Consider the following 17,122-nt stretch of genomic DNA (forward strand, 5'->3'; position numbering starts at 1 on the left):
CAGGTATTACCCCAGCTTCCCTGAAAGAGAGGCATTTTTACCCGTATCTTGCAGATAAAGAAAATTGAGTGGGGGAGAAGTTGATAACTTGACTACACTCACAGAGATAGTAAGTGGCATAGTCAGGATTTGAACACAGGACTTCCTGACTCTAAAGCTCACAATCTTTGCAGTATAGTACGCAGCCACCTCCTTTAGCTGACCAACTAAAGGACTGGAGTAATACACACAAACCCAACTATACCAGATTTGTGCCTAGGTTCTAGACACTGTGGCCTGGTCGCTCATTTTGTGGGATAGAGGAGATCAGAACCATGGTTGGTTAGCTCCACATAGCATTTCCCAGCATCTAAGGACAGGGAGCTCTCCCTCTGATCAGCAGATGCATGACCGTCCATTTGCAGGACAATGGGGTGGCCACTGTCCATTGTACTTTTAGCTGCCGATGAGAACTCATGGACTATTTAAATCCATAGTTAGATAAAAAGCCAGCTGTTTCCTTATGGAACCCAGTCTTTGGTAGCATTTCCCAAATCGTGTTTCAGGTTCCTTTCTTGAAAGACTTCTGGAGCTATTAACATGCCATCAACAAAGTATTTCTTCAAAGTGGGTGGGAGGTATAGATATAGCATGCAGTGTTTCCCAACTCATTCTACAACAGAACTCCCTTTTTGAGAAAAATCTTATAGGGCTAGCACTCTGAGGAACACACTTAGAGAAACGCTAGTCTCCTGTGGGTTCATGCAAGCCTTTAATCTCTTGGGATGTTGTAGCAAAATGGGTAAAGTTATCTCCCTAGAGACTGGTCTAGATCCTTCCACAGAAAAGATGGGTCAGATCAAGCCACCACTTAAGCAAATAGAGCCTCTACATAGGAGGAGGCAGGCTGGGACAGGGTATAAGAGCCCAACCTCTGCCTAGGTTTGAATTCCAACTCTCTCACACCAGCTTGAGCAGGTTCCTTAACCTTATAGTCCCTTGGTCTTTTCATTTGAACAGTGGGGATCATTACAGCACCCACTCCATAATGAGTTAACATATGCAAAGTACTCGGAATAGTGTTTGGCACATAGCAAACTCTATGAACTACTGTTTTGTTCTTTTTTTTTTTAACAACAATTTTTATAATTGTTATTTCTCCAACTCTTTTCTACAAACAAACTGCTGTGTTTCAAAGAGGCAGCTAAAAAGATAAATAAATATAACTGGTAGCACTTACTTTAGTGTCTGAGCCTTAAAGTCAAATTTGGCTCTGGCAGGTCTCATCTGAACATAAGAAACAATGACAAGTTAAAATCAGGATTCAGGTACAACAAGGACACATTTTCACAAATTTCTAGAAAGCAAAGCAGAAAAATTAACTCTAGCCAGTTTGTTCTAGTGTAGAAATCTGGGCAAAATTGCATTTGTCTGACCTTAGTAGAATACTAGATAAATGTTTAGTTAACTATGTATGTCATGCATGAGAATCCCCTAAAAACAACCAGATCTGGGGAAGAGATGATTAGAAAGGTCCCAAAGCTGAGGTACCAGTTCCTCAAAACATACAGACCATGGCTATTAAAAAAACAAACAAACAAAAGACAAAGTCAGCCAGAAGTCCTGAGATGTTCCTTATCTACTGTCTTATTCCTTAGGGACATCTATTTGCTTAAATTATGATATGCAAGTAGATGAAACGCCGACTCACTTCTCACGTCATCTCCAACTCCATATATTTCTTACGGTCTGTGACCTCATCCAAAAAGCCAGATAAAGTGGTCCCTGAGCTCAAATGACTCCTGCCAAGACTTCCAATCCTGTTGGGTAGTCCTCTCTTCCCAGATGCCCAGGTCTGAGTCAGCCTCCGCCCCTTCTCCACTTCCTGATCAAGTGTGTCATTAAGTCAGGAGGGACCTCCCTCCACACCTCCATCCCTCCGCAACCCTGTTGCTCAAAGCTGACGCCTAGTTTCCATTGATACAAAGCTTCCTTTGATTTCACATTCTCTTCACTCTAATCTGTCACCCGGGAGCACAAATAACATTCCTAACATTCTTCCTCACATCTCTTCCTTGCTTTGAAGTTGGCTGCTGCTCTCAACTTTCCCTCAGTTCAAATCTCAATTCCTGCCATAGGTGAAGGCCTCTGGGTAGTTTCTCCCTACTCTTACCGAATTGCCTTTATCTCTACGACACTGTTCCTGTTCCAGTCAAATCTATTTGCTACACCTCAACTGAACCCCCTCCTATCCCCTCCTCTCTCTGAAATTTCTTTTTTCTTTTCTTTTTGAGACAGGGTCTTGCTCTGTCTCCCAGGCTGGAGTACAGTGGCACGGTCTCGGCTCACTGCAACCTCTGCCTCCCAGGTTCAAGCAATTCTTCTGCCTCAGCCTCCTGAGTAGCTGGGACTACAAGCATGTGCCACCATGTCTGGCTAACTTTTGTATTTCTCAGTAGAGACTGGGTTTCACCATGTTGGCCAGGGAGGTCTCTAACTCCTGGCCTCAAGTGATCCACCCACTTTGGCCTCCCAAAGTACTGGGATTACAAGCGTGAGCCACTACGCCTGGCTGTGGAATTTCTTTCTTTTTTTTGAGACAGCGTCTTGCCGTGTTGCCCAGGCTGGAGTGCAGTGGCACAATCATGGCTCACTGCAGTCTTGACTCCCCAGGCTCAGATGATCCTACCACCTCAGCCTCCTGAGTAGCCTGGACTACAGGCACGCACCACCAAGCCTGGGTAATTTTTGTACAGATAGGGTCCACGATGTTGCCCAAGCTGGTCTCAGATTCCTGGGTTCAAGCAGTCCTCCTGCCTTGGCCTCCCAAAGTGCTGGGATTACAGGTGTGAGCCACTGTGCCTAGCCTTCCGCAGGTATTTTTAAAGTTTGCATTTTCACATTGATGTTTTCATCTACCTACCTATCTATACCATACATACTGGGGCCAAGTGAATGATCACCTTATAATCAAGTTAAAGCCACACAATTTCAATACCTGTGTTTGTGTCTGTAACCAAAGGGCATAATTTCACAGTTGCAGGTGAACAAGAAAAGAACGGATGTGGGGTTAATGACAAATGACAAGTTTACAAAAGAAAACTAAATGACCAAAATTATAAGGATAAGAATTTTACAGTGATTCCAATAGAAAAACACAAGGAAGTAGGTTACCTCATGTCACCCAGCTGTAGAGCTGTGTGAACTTTAAAAAATGTATACCAAAGCAGCACAACATTCACACTCTGGTAACTGAGTTCTGTCAAAACAGTATCTCCTATCAATTAAGTCAATATAATTATATAGGTTTGTAGTTTATGATTAATTTGTGAGTGGACTTAGGTTAATAATGGGGTGTGGTGAGATTTTTTTCACTGAAGGCCTGTTAAAATTCACTGATTCCATTGAACTCTTGAGACGTGTATGTGAGTCATCGGTGGTTATACAAAGCAGCATCCTCTCCCTTTTTATCTCCCTGTAGCTCCAAGACTGAATCCATCTTTCCCTCCTCTGGCTTTCATAGTATTGTATTACTTACTATAGGACAGAGATAACTGTGTAAGAGGGAGACTCTTCCACTATCAGCTCCCCAAGGGCACACAGACAGAGTTCTTTCTGCCTCCCATAGGGTCTTACACAGAACCAGTGGTCACCCCAGTCCTACTGAATGGGACTGAAGTGCCTTGACACAGTGTGGTGCACCTGGGATGTGTTGGTCTCTACTTTTTCAAGTCCATCAGTCAACTTCTAGGGCAGTAATTCTCAAAATGTGGTCTCTAAACTGGTATCACCAATATCACCTGGGAAACTGTTAAAAATGTAAATTTTCAGGCCCCACCGCAGAATCAGAAACTTTGCAGATAGGATCCAGGGTTTGTATTTTACCAAGCCCTCCGGGGGGATGCTAACGCACTTGTCAGAGTTTGCTCTAGAAGGGAGGCAGGCTCACTGAGCAGAGTTTGCTTGCCTCTGTCCACGGTTATTCCACCCATGGTGCATTTCTGTTTGCATGTATCAAGTACATGTGTAAGTGTGCAGCCCTAGCACCTTTACCTGTTCCCATCTTCTTCTACCCACAAGCAGGCAGGACTGTCGGTGAGGACAAACCATGCTCAGAGCCTTCTGAGAAGGGCCATTTTGAGGAGGAGCTGGAACGTTGAGGGCTCAAGGGCTATCTTTCCCTTGCAATTAACACTCGCTAACTTTTGCTTCTTCCTTGATAGATTTTCTTTTTCTCCATCACTTTAGAGTCTCCTTCTCTTCCCCAGCTTTTCTTTTTCTTTTAATTTGAGACAGGCTCAAATTTCTTTTAATTTGAGACAGGATCTTACTCAGCCACCCAGGTTGGAGGGATGTGTTCATAGCTCATTGCAGTCTTGAACTTTTGGGGTCAAGTGATCCTCCTACCTCAGCCTCCCAAGTGGCTGTGACTATAGGCATGCACCACCAAGCCTGGCTAATTTTTCTATATATTTTATATATACATAAAATATAATATTATATATATTATAATATGTATATTGTATATACACACACATATTTTTAATTGTAAAGATGAGGTCTCCCTATGATGTGTAGGCTAGTTTCGAACTCCTGGCCGTGAGTGATCCCCCTGGCTCAGCTTCTTATAGTGCTGGGACTATAGACTTGAGCCACTAAACCCAGCCAGCTTTCTTTCTTTTAATTTGGTTCCCTCTTTTCACTATCTCTTCTTCCCAGACACTTTTTTTTTTTTTTTTTTTTTTGAGACAGGGTCTTGCTCTGTTGCTCAGGCTGGAGTGCAGTGGCATGACCATGACTCACTGCCTTGACCTCCCAGGCTCAAGCAAGCCTCTTGCCTCAGCCTCCCCAGTAGTTTGGACTACAGACATGTGCCATCACGTCTGGCTATCTACCAATCTATCTATCTACTTAATTAATTAGAGATGGAGGTCTCACTATGTTGCCCAAGCTGGTCTCGAACTCCTGGGCTCAAGCAATTCTCCCACCTTGACTTCCCAAAGTACTGGGATTACAGGTGTAAGCCACTATGCCCAGTCACATTTCTAAAACAACAACAACAACAACAACAACAACAACAAAAAGATGAATAGGCAATGATGCTTCTAGAAAGAAAAAGAAAAATTAAAAAATAAATAAATAAACATAAATATTAAGCTACTGTATTGAAAGGATATAAAACAGTACATACTTTGGGTGTTATTCCCCCATTTCCCTAGCTCCCACCCCAAATCCCAGATACGCCCATTTCCCCTAAAAAAGATCATCTTCAGTGGGGCTACTTAAGGGTTACATGGCAAAGCATAAACTCTTACGCAAGATCCAGTATTTGGCTAGCATGAGAATTTCAACATGTTGACCTTAGTGTAGGAGGCCAAGATCTGGATAAAAATCACTTCAAAGTTTGTTCTTCTCTTTCCTTTTATAATATTAAGCTTTCATAGCCTAGGCTTGGAAATGTCAAAACTAAAAGAACAAATGAAACGTCCCTTGGAGAACTCTCTTACCCTCTGTGGGTTTATCCTAACTGCGAAAGTCTTTGGGTTTCAAAATTCTTCAGTGAGGCGCACTACTGCAGCACTACTGAACGCTTCACACAGTTCATCCACCTACATGTGAGCAGCAGCATTGTTCTCTATTTCAAAATTAATGGCACTAAATTTGGAGGCCTTTGTAAATGGTACAAAGTATTGTTAAGCTAACTTTTGTAAAGTTTCATTAACCATCTCTTCAAAGAAGAATTGTGTAACTGTCCACACCATAGCTACCAATGCATATGGACTCAGGTATCAGGTTTCTAAGCAGAACGCACAGGCAACACAGTAGCATGATAAAATGCAGGATGTGGAGGGCTGGACTCACGAAGGCAGCCAATGCTCTAAGGCATGCAACAGGGGCATGTGCCAGCAGACCCCGGTCCCCCAGCCAGGCATGCTTGAACATACAGAGCACAGGACATAATGAGGTCATGTCTATTTACCAGCCACAAGAAGCCAAAGCAAGCCTAAGGGAGGCCAGGATGACAAATGCTGTTTGGAGAACTAAATTGGCCTACAAAGGGCAATGCTGAGGGGAGGCAAATAGGCAAATATTGCTTTGGTTCAAGCAGCAGATTGAGGTGACCAAAACAGACCTCTGACCCAGATTTCCTTTTGGCGGTATCGTCTATATTGAGGAGGTCCCCAAAGCGCTCATTAGTGATAAACTGATGGTGCGTCGGAATGACGCCTGTGTGGCGTCGAGCTGCAATATCAGCCTCTTCTTGCTCGCGCTTAAGTCGTCTCTGGTCCGCTAAAAGTTTCTGCCATAAAATTGCATAAAATGGGCAGTGAATCATCTGTTTCAGCGTATTAGAAAACTGCCAACAAAAGTAATTAGGGAAGGCGGTGCTGGGTGAACGGGGCAGAGGCTTTAAGGGTCAGCTGTCACAAGGGCCTTAGAGCCACAGCTACTACACTCCCATCGTAACTACCCTCCGAACACTATAGAAAGGAGGCAGCACTTCACTGGGAAAGCCAGGATAGGGGAAGGATGATTCCACATGATTACACTGTCTGGCAAACTACCTACCCCCGGCGCAGTCCAAAGCCTCCTGCTCCAGGCAGCAAAAGGCCAGGTGAGCCAGGGGCACATCCAGGGCATTCCCAACCATGCTGGGCTGGCAGCAGGAGGCTGGAAGTGCCATCTCTACCCTGTTTTTAGGCAAGGATATATTCCCACAGCATATTCCCCTGGCAGGACCAGGGATGGACAGTTCCTCCTGCCCATCTCAGGCCTATTAAACCTGCTATAGGCTTTTGCTAGTGAAGTCTATGGCACCAGGTCGTTTTTGTGATTCCTGTATCTATTACTCTAATATGCTCTTGACAGAGTGGAGCAGCCCATTTTAGAAAAGATGAAGCCCCTTCTAGACAGCCAAGTCTTCCCCTAGGCACAGTTTTTAGAAGGCCTCAGGATATACACCACAGGCTAATTATGTGGCCGACAGAGAGCATCAGTTGCTTTCTTACTGAATGATTTCTTCACTGGGTGAAATGAAGCTGAGTTAAAGGGAATGACAAAGAATATAAATATAAAGAAAAAAACCCTAAGAATAATGGTACCTGAGATTAAAAGAAATATTCTCTCTTAGAGTAAGGAAAAAGTCATCTATTTCTATTTTTAAAGGCTTCTCTGAAAAATCAAACAATGTTGCTTTTTACCAAATGCCCTCAATGCCTATTAAAATGACCCCATGGAACAGAATTTTAAATGTGTTTTCTGATACTAGACAATCTTACTTTCCTGGGATTAACTTTCCTTATAGGAAAGCATGAATTAGAACTGATTCTTAGCATTGGAAAACAGTAGGCTTCTTCCAGCAGGCAATTAAATGCCTCATGTGACACGCAACCCCAAAGGAGGGTGGGCCGATTCTCCAGAGACTACAAATAACAAGGTGACAACTCATCAAATGGCTGTGGGATTTCCAGTACTCAAGTAAGTTGTAAAGATAAATGAGAAAAGACATGAGAAAGTCCTCTGAGAAGCCCAGTGCTAGAAAGAGTGCTGGTCCAGGCATCTGGAGCCCTGGTTTCTAGCTCTGCTATTGGTATAGGTTAACTTACTATGCAGCCCTGGGCAAGCTACTACCTTGCTGTGGTCCTTTCCTGGACTAAACCAGGGGCTTGGCTACATGACCACTAATGTTCCTGTCAAGTCTGATATGTTCTCATTTTCTGAAAATCCATGTTAATGATAAAGCATTTGCAATGGGGAGGGCCTGACTGACATCCCATGAGCTGGGAAGTGTGAGCTGCTTCTGTAGCCATGGGAATGGAGTGATGCTTGAGACTGCCACAGTTCTTACTCACGGCCCCTTGTGTTCTGGCTGGAGTTAAACATAATCAGTGGAAGTGGATATCAAATGGGTCAAAGCTCCCAATCCAGTACTTTAATCTGACCTTAGTAAGTCCCTCAGCACTGTAGTTTAACCATATAAGCCAAAAACCATGGATAAAGACACAAAACTTTTAAGGATCTATGAGCCAGTGTTATTCAGGAGACAACTGCTCACCTTCTTATGTAACTTCTAATATATCCATTGCTAAGCCACTAGATAAACTACAGCTCCCATGTGGTAGGCAAGAATTGTCCCATAGAACCTTCTAGGTCAGAGACTAGGGCTTATATTACTAACATGGAATTTCATCTTCCTTCATCATAGCAGCCCCGGCCTACATACATGGGAATCTTGTATCTTGTGGCAGGAAATATTTAACAAAGAGCTATAGAAATGAATCTGCTCTATGGCTTGATGGATACTCATCATTAGTGAGTTATTACAATAATAACTGTACATCAGATGCTTTATCTTGTTTCTTTCCATGGACAGGTGCAAGTTCCTTACTGAATACTGTTCAATTGTGCCCGGAGATGGGGAGAGGTACAGCGGTTTAACTTTCTTTCTTTCTTTTTTTTTTTGTTGAGACGGAGTCTCGCACTGTCGCCTGGGCTGGTGCCCAGTGGCGCGATCTCAGCTCACTGCAACCTGCGCCTCCTGGGTTCAAGCGATTCTCCTGCCTCAGCCTCCCGAGTAGCTAGGATTACAGGCGCCCGCCACCATGCCCGGCTAATTTTTTTGTATTTTTTTAGTGGAGATGGGGTTTCAACGTTTTAGCCAGGATGGTCTCAAACTCCTGCCCAAGTGATCCATCTGCCTTGGCCTCCCAAAGTGCTGGGATTACAGGCATGAGCTACTGCGCCTGGCCATGGGGCTTTTATTTTTGTCTTTTGTTTCGCCATCTGGTGGCAATAATGATCATCATCCCACTTGTCCCCAAGTCAGCCTTATCCTAAATCCTTCAGGAAACCCCACCTAAACTCTGGAACTACTCAACAAGGCATAACAACAGAGAAAAAGGGCTTCAGACTTGAACGTGAATGGGACAGAGTTGTGTACACATGCACTCCCTCCCCCACTCCTACCAGGTCAATGTGATTTTTCCATCTCTTAATTCATTTCAGGAATATGGGCTCGGGAGCTTGTTTAATCTCTAGGACTCTTTTTCTTGGGGATGTGAGGCCCAAAAAGCATGTATCATCACAATGCTTTATCCCAGCAGAAGCTTGTGATTTTGCCCATTTGACTGATACAAAGAATCACCTCTTCCCAAATCCCCGAGAAAAGGGGCTCTTTCCCAGGCCCTGCCAGTCACCCCATGGCAGGACAGGCATTTCAGTAGCTACAAGAAAATATCCACATTTTGAAGTTCTTGGCTGGGGTTTTCCAGTATTTCTTGGTGTATCTGCCTTCTTCTGAATTGAAGGCAACAGAGTTATAGGCAACTTCCTCAAATTGTTTTATAAAATGTATCAAGGTCATTACTATTTTTCATTTTCCTTTCTCCTATTGCATCCTTCTCAATTTGAACAATGCTTTGTGCCAACAGAGGGGTGGGCAGTATTGGAGAAATACGCAGGCGGATTTCCTTAGGGATTATCAAGCGTGGGGTTGAGGGGGGATGAAAGAGCAAACTCTGGTTCCCAGATTACAGAGCATTAAGTACTGCAGTGGACAATCTCTTTCCGTATCTCCCATGCAGCAGTGCTGGCTGGACTTGCCATTTATAACCTAGTGCCTGTGGGGAAATCAGTCCTACTTTTTGGAAAAGTCGACCAAAAAAAAAAAAAAAAAAAAGTCAACAAAAATTGAGGCTTTCACAAGTGATTTTTTTTTATATGACATAGGCTCAATGTCATATAAAAAAAATCACTTGTGAAAGCCTCAATTTTTGTCTCCAATTGCTAGACCATGTCACCTCTCTGACAGATGTCTAGAATCTTTATTTTCTTCATACATTTTTCCAAGCAAAAGCTAAGAGATTTAAAAGATGGGATTTACCTCTTTATCATCATGACGTCTTCGAATAAATTCTTCTGTGGATTCCAAGTAATCAGCTGGTATAAAATGTCTTGGCGATTCTGAATCTTTAAAACAATAAAGTAGAGTTAAAACAGGCAAAGATTTCGCTGGAAACCAGCTTGGGAAAATAGTTCACCTTTCATCTATTATAAATATCAAAATTTTAAAGTCATTCTTGATCAATGATCAATGGTCGAATTCTGAAGGAAAAAAAAAATTCCACCCCCTGCCCCATTTTTTGGATTTATTTGTGAACTACTTTAATGCAAAGAAAACTACTCAGAAGGCAAAAGGTGAGCAAAATGAGAGAACTTTCTTTGTAAAGTGTCCCTACAAAGAGGCGTGCAGGACCTTATAGGGACAAGGCACACACTCACACACATATAGGGCCATTGAGAGAGGCTGCCTCTCAAAAAACCACGGGATATGTTGGGGTTTGGTACAAACAGCAAGGGGTTCAGGAGTTCAAATGAACACATTTCTCAGTTGAGCTAAACGGCCAATTTTTCTTTCGAAACACAGTTTGGTGGTTAGTCTAAATGACATGGGGGCTTTGTTTTTAAAGAAGTGCAGCCACTATGAGCCATGATTAATTGCCAAGCAAAACAAACAGAAAACAAAGGACAGACCAGAAAATGAGCACCAAGGGCACAGAGGAGGAAGGGATAATGCAAGCAAAGTGGAGGGACGGGCAGGTGAGACTAGGCAAACACACAAAATGCCACCTCCGCGGGATGGTGCCAGTTCACTTTGTGGGTTGTTGTTCCTGTCCAGGCTGTGGTCTGAGTATGGCACGGAGTTTCCATTATTAATGGCCCTTGGGTAGTCCTCCAGGGCCGTGGGTCTCTCCTGAGAGGGCTCTGAGCTGCGGCTAAGCCTGGCCATGGTGTGTCGGGAAGACAGGCGTGTGGGAACCACGGGCTTCCCCCCAGAAGGGGGCTGGTCTTGATGGGGCTGACTGGGGAGGTCTGGCTTCTGGCCTACCAGGAGGCCTGAGGAGTCACCAGGAGAAGGTTGTCTGGGGTGGTGGTGGAGGGGCTTTTTCAGCCGGAAAGGAAGGGGGCTCATTAGGTAGATGTTCCTGAGGAGGGTGCTCTTGTCCCCTCTGGAATCCAGGCGCCACTCGGGCTGTCTAGAGGTCTGCTGCTGCTCATGCTTCCGGATGGTGGTGAAGCGAGTGTATGAGGCCGGGCAGGTGCCCTTGCACTTGTTGAGGCGATGTTTGGGGAAATCTCCGTGAACGCTGCTGCTACTGCCTTCTCTGCTGTCAGTGGAGATATTTGAACAGCGGTCCAGGTCATCAGAGCAGGTGGAGAGGGGCTCAGAAGGCACAAGGCCCCGGAAGCTCAAGGCATGGTGCGCCATATTGCTACATGTTGGGGAGGCATAGACCCCACTGGAGTTCATCCCATCCATCTCCTTGGGACGGAGCTTGGTTGACTCAAGGAGGGACTCGGCCGAGCGGGCTGAGGTCAGGTTGCCCCGGGACAGCACAGGTGTGGGAGACTTGCTCAGCCTGCCGGACAGGTCCAGGGATGGCATGGAACGGGACCGCTGAATCAGCTGCTCAAAAGCGGTGATGCGGGAAGAGACGGTGTGCTTGGGGATGTGTTCCGAGCCCTCCTGGCTGGGGCCCAGCTCACCCCTGGACAATGCCAGGCTACTCTTTTCAAAGTGGGAGGCAAGATCCCGCACACTCGAGGAGGAGGAGATGGAGCCCAGGAAGAGGCCAGCTCGGTTGATCTGGTGCATGTCCCGATAAAGCATCGTGAACTGCATCCCAGCCTTTCTTGAGAGAGGGCAGGGCCTCCTGCCGCTGGTGCTGTACTCCTGGAGGCTCATGGTACTGCTCGACTTGCTGTCATAATCCCGTCGGGAGCGCATGAGCAGGTTCTCAATGCTCCCTCCCACTTGGAGGGGGAGGCCTCTTTTGGAATCATTCAAAGAACCGGAAACACAAAGGTTCTCACAGCTTTGAGCCTTCTCTGAGGGCAAGAGGATACTCTTCTGTTCCTGCAAAAGAGTGCTGGGAGCCGAGAGCCTGGGTTTGAATTTGGAAGGAAGGATTTCCGAAATGCAGGCTTTCGCAGCTGACAGGGGCTTCTTGTGCTTACACACAGGGCCTAACGCATTGCTAGTGTTAAACGTTCGGCTATGGACTGAAGATGAAGAAATCATGTGAGCATTCCCACCTTTACGATCCACTGGTAAGCATGCAGAATAAAATAAATAGACCCATTAGGTTAAAGCTGAAAGCTGCTAAAAAGAAAAAGGAAAGGTAACATGCTCATTTGTCATAAGGGCTTTTAAAAAATTTCCAGTCGATGTCCGGAAGCAAAATAATCTGTGCTGCAAAGCAGGTGCAAGGATGCAACAACAAAAAATGCCTACCCTGCTAGAGTTAGGAATGACTAAAGCTCAGCTAATTTCTAAGAAAAGATAATTAGAATGAGAGAGAGAAAGAGAGAGAGAGAAATCTTCAAGGAGAGCAAGGTTGGGGGGGGTCAAAGGAACAGAAACTATTAAAACCAGAAAGAAAAATGGCCGGTAAGAAAATAGGGGAGGGAATTTAAGAGGGCTCTGAGGCCTGGATGTGGGTCTGAACAAGGCACGACTAATCCCCATTGCTGGAGGTTCACCACGGCCGACGCTCAGTGAATGGAGGTGGATGGGAGATGGAGGCCTTGCAGGCTTCACCCAGTTAATTACCTTTAGTGGAAGCCGAGCTGGATGGTCGCTTGAGCCCACTCAGGCCCTGAAGAGGGATGTCGCCACCTTCCAAGACACTTTTATAAATTTGTCTCTCGTTCTCCAAGCTAGTGAGATCCCCAGGAGCCCCATCTGATTCCCTCTTCACTGCATGGAAGTTGGAAGAATATATACTATGAACAGGTAATTTTGAAAGAAAGAGAGAAAAGGGAAAAAATAAAGATAAGAATAGGAGTTAGTGCTTTTAACATTTTTCAAACAGCACATTACCTGCTGAGGACAAGAAATACAGCCGGCATCCTAATCAACAACTGTCCTTTCTAAAGAGTGCTCTTTTTAGACACACATTTCTACAGACAGGCCCATGGAGCCCCGAATGCTCAGGAATCTTGCCCAAATAGCAAAGTTCTCTAACTGAAAAGGCTGCATTTGCGCTTTAAAAGAAAAATTCTGTGGAACGCCGCCTGGGGAAGAAGGGTTGGAGGAAGGATAGGGAAGAACAGGGGGAAGATCACACACAGGGGAGTGCAGGAGGACCCAATGACTGCACGCAAGATGGTGCAGTCGAGGGCATGAGTGGTGCCTCTGTCATGTAGCCAGGCAGTGCCAGCTACTCCAAGTCCACTACCTGGATTATTTTTCTGGGTTATTCTACGTAAGCATTTGGAATATTAAAATCATCAATGAAAGGGGGAGGCCCAACTGTCTTGGGTATCCAGGAAAATCAGTGACCAAGTGAAATTGGAACCTGGGATTCTATGGGCTCTTAGTGTCACGGCCACATTTGCACTCACTTCTTTCAAAGTTTGTGTTCAGAAGATTATGACATGACATGCAGTATGAGCATAAATGATTGCTCATTTATAGCCTCCATTTATTTTTATCTTGTTAAAATCAAGGTATTTCTGCAAGTTACCACAAATTCCTTTTGGAATGAGGTGAGGCACAGAAAAAAAAAAATTAAGGGTACTTACTCACCGAGTCCCTCCCTTCTCCTAATCCCACTTTTCTATGCCTGCCACTAACACACTGTCATTCACACACACCCACGCTCACAAACAGATACGTACATGCACAGACATGCACGTGCATACACGCATACACACACACACACACACACACACACACACACACACACACACATATTTCTCAGTTAAGTGAATGACTCCTGTCCCGTAGAACCACATAGGCTTCTGCTGGGCTTCTTTTATTCCTACCGAACTCAGGTTACTGGTATCAAAATAGATTTTTCAGCTCTGAAGACCCATTGCTAGGTGGAATTCCTTCATCCCTCTGTTTCATTGTGAACATCAACTAACATATAGAACAGCTTAAAGAATTACAGAGTGAACACCCATATTCCCGCCACCTAGCTTCTACAGGGGCCACAAACTGTGACTGCTCGATCACACATCTGTCCAGCTATATTTCCCTCTACTCATCCAGCAATGATGAATAATGTGATGCTTTTACATTTTGGGAAACTGGCCTTTCTTTCTGTGCATAACTGCAGCCTCTGAGTCCCCATGATCACTGATAATGACAGCAAAAACAACTCTACACGCCTCTTGGTGAGCATCCTACATGGCAGGCACTGTGCCTATTGGTCATTCTCACTTCAATCCTAACAATCCTACTTCTGCCATTTTTCAGATGAGGAAACATGGCACTGAGAGATTCAGTAACGTATCAAACTAGGCAGGTTAGCAGGATGGCAGGGCTGGAACTTGAACCAGGCCATTGAGTACTACACAGATAATATTCTCTCTCAGCTCCTGTTTTATTTCACTGCTTATTAATTTATTTTTTTGTAGGGACAGGGTCTCGCTATGTTGCCCAGGCTGGTCTTGAACTCCTAGCCTCAAGTGATCCTCCCACCTTGCCCTCCGAAAGTGCTGGGATTACAGGCATGAGCCACTGTGCCCAACCTTCAGCTCCTGTTTTATTGATAGATACAACATTTCCCTACAACTAAGAAGGCAGTGGCTTGCACACTACGGGAACCAGAGGGGAGCTGAGGGATGCTCCAGCTCCCTGTACACCATCACTGCTGAGTGTTACTCACCATATATACACCCCTAAGATGAGTGGCACCAGATGCAGGAGTCAGAAACGGAAAAGAGGTGGGGACTCTGGTAGATACCACAACATCTCCACCTTAGAATAATAAAGTCCCCTGAGCAATACTATTGCTTCTGGCACTGGTAATCCCCTCACAGAGCTGCCACTTACTGAGCCTCACCTTGTACCCACCTCGGGCTTAGGGCTTTACCCACCCTATTTCAAGGGACTGCAAAGGATGGGGGTCAGAGCTCCCCCAGGGCCCTCTTCATTCACTCTGGCCTAGATGTGGGGGTCAAATGCTTTTCCTCTTTACTTAGAGGAGTTGGAAGAACCCGAGGGTAGCTTGCAAGGCTGCGGCACCATATGCCAATTTAAATAAATGTGAGTTGATTTAAACTGGCTTATAATTTTGAATTTCCTAATTAAAAATAAATATGTCCCTTTTCTAAATTTCCTATTCATTATCCACCCTCTTCCCTTTGGTTGCATTTTCTGATTTTGCCCTTCAGTTTAATGCTATGTTTCCTCTTTTTGTATAACCCCAACAGCAAAAACATCCATGAATAGATGTCCTTTATCCTTGCTGACCAACAGTTGTGGTGACTGAGGTCTCTTTTGAAGGTACGGTGTCTGAAGCCCCGCCCACCCTGGTTTGGGGCTACCACACCTCCTTCAGCATTGGAGAGCAGTAAACTAAAATGGGCTTGAGGCTGCCTCCATACTTTGAGTTCCTATTCTTCTGCAACCTAACTATGTAAACAAACTACAATCTAAAAGTATGCTCTTATAACAAGTAGCTGAGCCTCAGCCAATCACAGCAGCCAAGCTTCAGCCAATCCCAGGCTACCAACTGATCAGCCCATGTCTATATAAATGCCCAAACAGGCAACTGTGGAGCTGCAACCAATCCAGCTGTAGCTGTACTCACTGTCTTTTGTTGTTTATAAATGCTGCCTGCCCATGTTGCTGGGTGAAGCTCTCTGAACTGCCCCTGGTTCTGAGGGCTGCTGGAACATAAATCCTTCTATACCTTAAATAAATCTGCTAAATTTAATTTGTCTAAAGTTTTTCTTTTAACAGAGTGACTGACAACAGCTTCCATTCTGCTGTGCCTGCTATCCTTTGAATTGCCTCAGCTTTGGCCAGAACTTTTTTTTTTGAGACAGAGTCTCACTCTGTCGCCCAGGCTGGAGTGCAGTTGCACCATCTTGGCTCACTGCAACCTCTGCCTCCCGGGTTCAAGTGATTCTCCTGCCTCAGCCTCCCGAGTAGCTGGGACTACAGGCGTGCGCCACCACGCCCGGCTAATTTTCGTATTTTTAGTAGAGACGGGGTTTCGCCATGTTGGTCAGGCTGGTCTCGAACTCCTAACCTCAGGTGATCCACCCACCTCAACTTCCCAAAGTGCTGGGATTACAGGAGTGAGCCACCACACCTGGCCTGGCCAGAACTTCTAAGTCATCTTCCTAAGTTCCTAATAACTTTGTTCTGTCGTGACTCTTGGCCATAACTGGCTGCCTGACCTCATACCTCTGCTCTACTTCACCAATGGTCAGATCTCACCCTACTGCAACCCCTCAGCCACCTCACTCTCTGGCCTTATTCCACCCATTATCACCATTTTTCCCTGCTTCCTACCAGAACGATAAACCAGCACTCAGGAAATCTCTCAGAATGGATTTGCCACAGCCAATTGTTTTTCTGATACCAAAGCTAACAAAACATGCTTTTTCCAGATGTGCAACATTTTGAAACCAAGGCACTCCTCATTTAAAAACAATACCTAAGAGCTCTACAACAATGCTGTGTCGCCCAGGCTGGAGTGCAGTAGCGTGATCTCGGCTCACTGCAACCTCTGCCTTCCGGGTTCAAGTGATTCTCCTGCCTCAGCCTCCCAAGTAGCTGGGACTACAGGCGCCTGTCACCACACCTGGCTAATTTTTTTTTTTTTTTTTTTTTTGGTATTTTTAGTAGAGACGGGGTTTCATTATGTTGGCCAGGCTGGTCTTGAGCTCCTGACCTCATGATCCACCCACCTTGGCCTCCTAAAGTGCTGGGATTACAGGTGTGAGCCACCGTGCCCAGCCACAACAATGTTTTTAAGTGTATCATGTCCATCAGCTCTTCTAATGTTGAAGAGAGATCATTTGTTTCACTGTACAAAAGGGGAAACTGAAGACCAGAGTGTCAAAGTCATTTGCCCAAGGTCACAGAGTACTTGCTCTGTTCAAGTGTACCAGAGATGATGAGAGAAGCCGCCTTATCCCCTCAGCTGGTTGAGAAAGGCCCAATTAGGAATAGCAGCTGAGTACTTAACCAAACAAGTTAAGTTCAGAAGCTCAGCTCTGAGCAGCCTTGATTAAGCCAGATTTTGGTTCAGGAAGAGCACGCAAGAAGAGCTAGCACAGAGAATTCAGCCTCTGGCTAAGATGCAGAGCTGGCTGCTGAGTTTCAAGGGGATTCAAC

At 45.2% G+C, this 17,122-nt stretch overlaps 1 protein-coding gene across 5 annotated transcripts in view; it reads right to left on the reverse strand.

The window, feature by feature from the left end:
- Positions 1-17,122, reverse strand: part of SORBS1 (sorbin and SH3 domain containing 1) — a 252,779-nt gene that overhangs the window by 34,341 nt on the left and 201,316 nt on the right. For 4 of the 5 annotated variants that reach the window (XM_025396196.1, XM_025396195.1, XM_025396193.1 and 1 more), the window contains 4 exons: positions 12,593-12,765; positions 9,863-9,948; positions 6,113-6,280; positions 1,220-1,266 (listed from right to left, as the gene is read on the reverse strand). In XM_025396196.1, the coding sequence (XP_025251981.1) occupies positions 1,220-1,266; positions 6,113-6,280; positions 9,863-9,948; positions 12,593-12,765 (474 nt within the window). The remainder of the gene's footprint in view (positions 1-1,219; positions 1,267-6,112; positions 6,281-9,862; positions 9,949-12,592; positions 12,766-17,122) is intronic. The other variant, XM_025396194.1, reaches the window with a different exon arrangement.

Source organism: Theropithecus gelada, chromosome 9, assembly GCF_003255815.1.
Source record: "Theropithecus gelada isolate Dixy chromosome 9, Tgel_1.0, whole genome shotgun sequence".
Taxonomy (NCBI): Eukaryota; Metazoa; Chordata; class Mammalia; order Primates; family Cercopithecidae; genus Theropithecus; species Theropithecus gelada.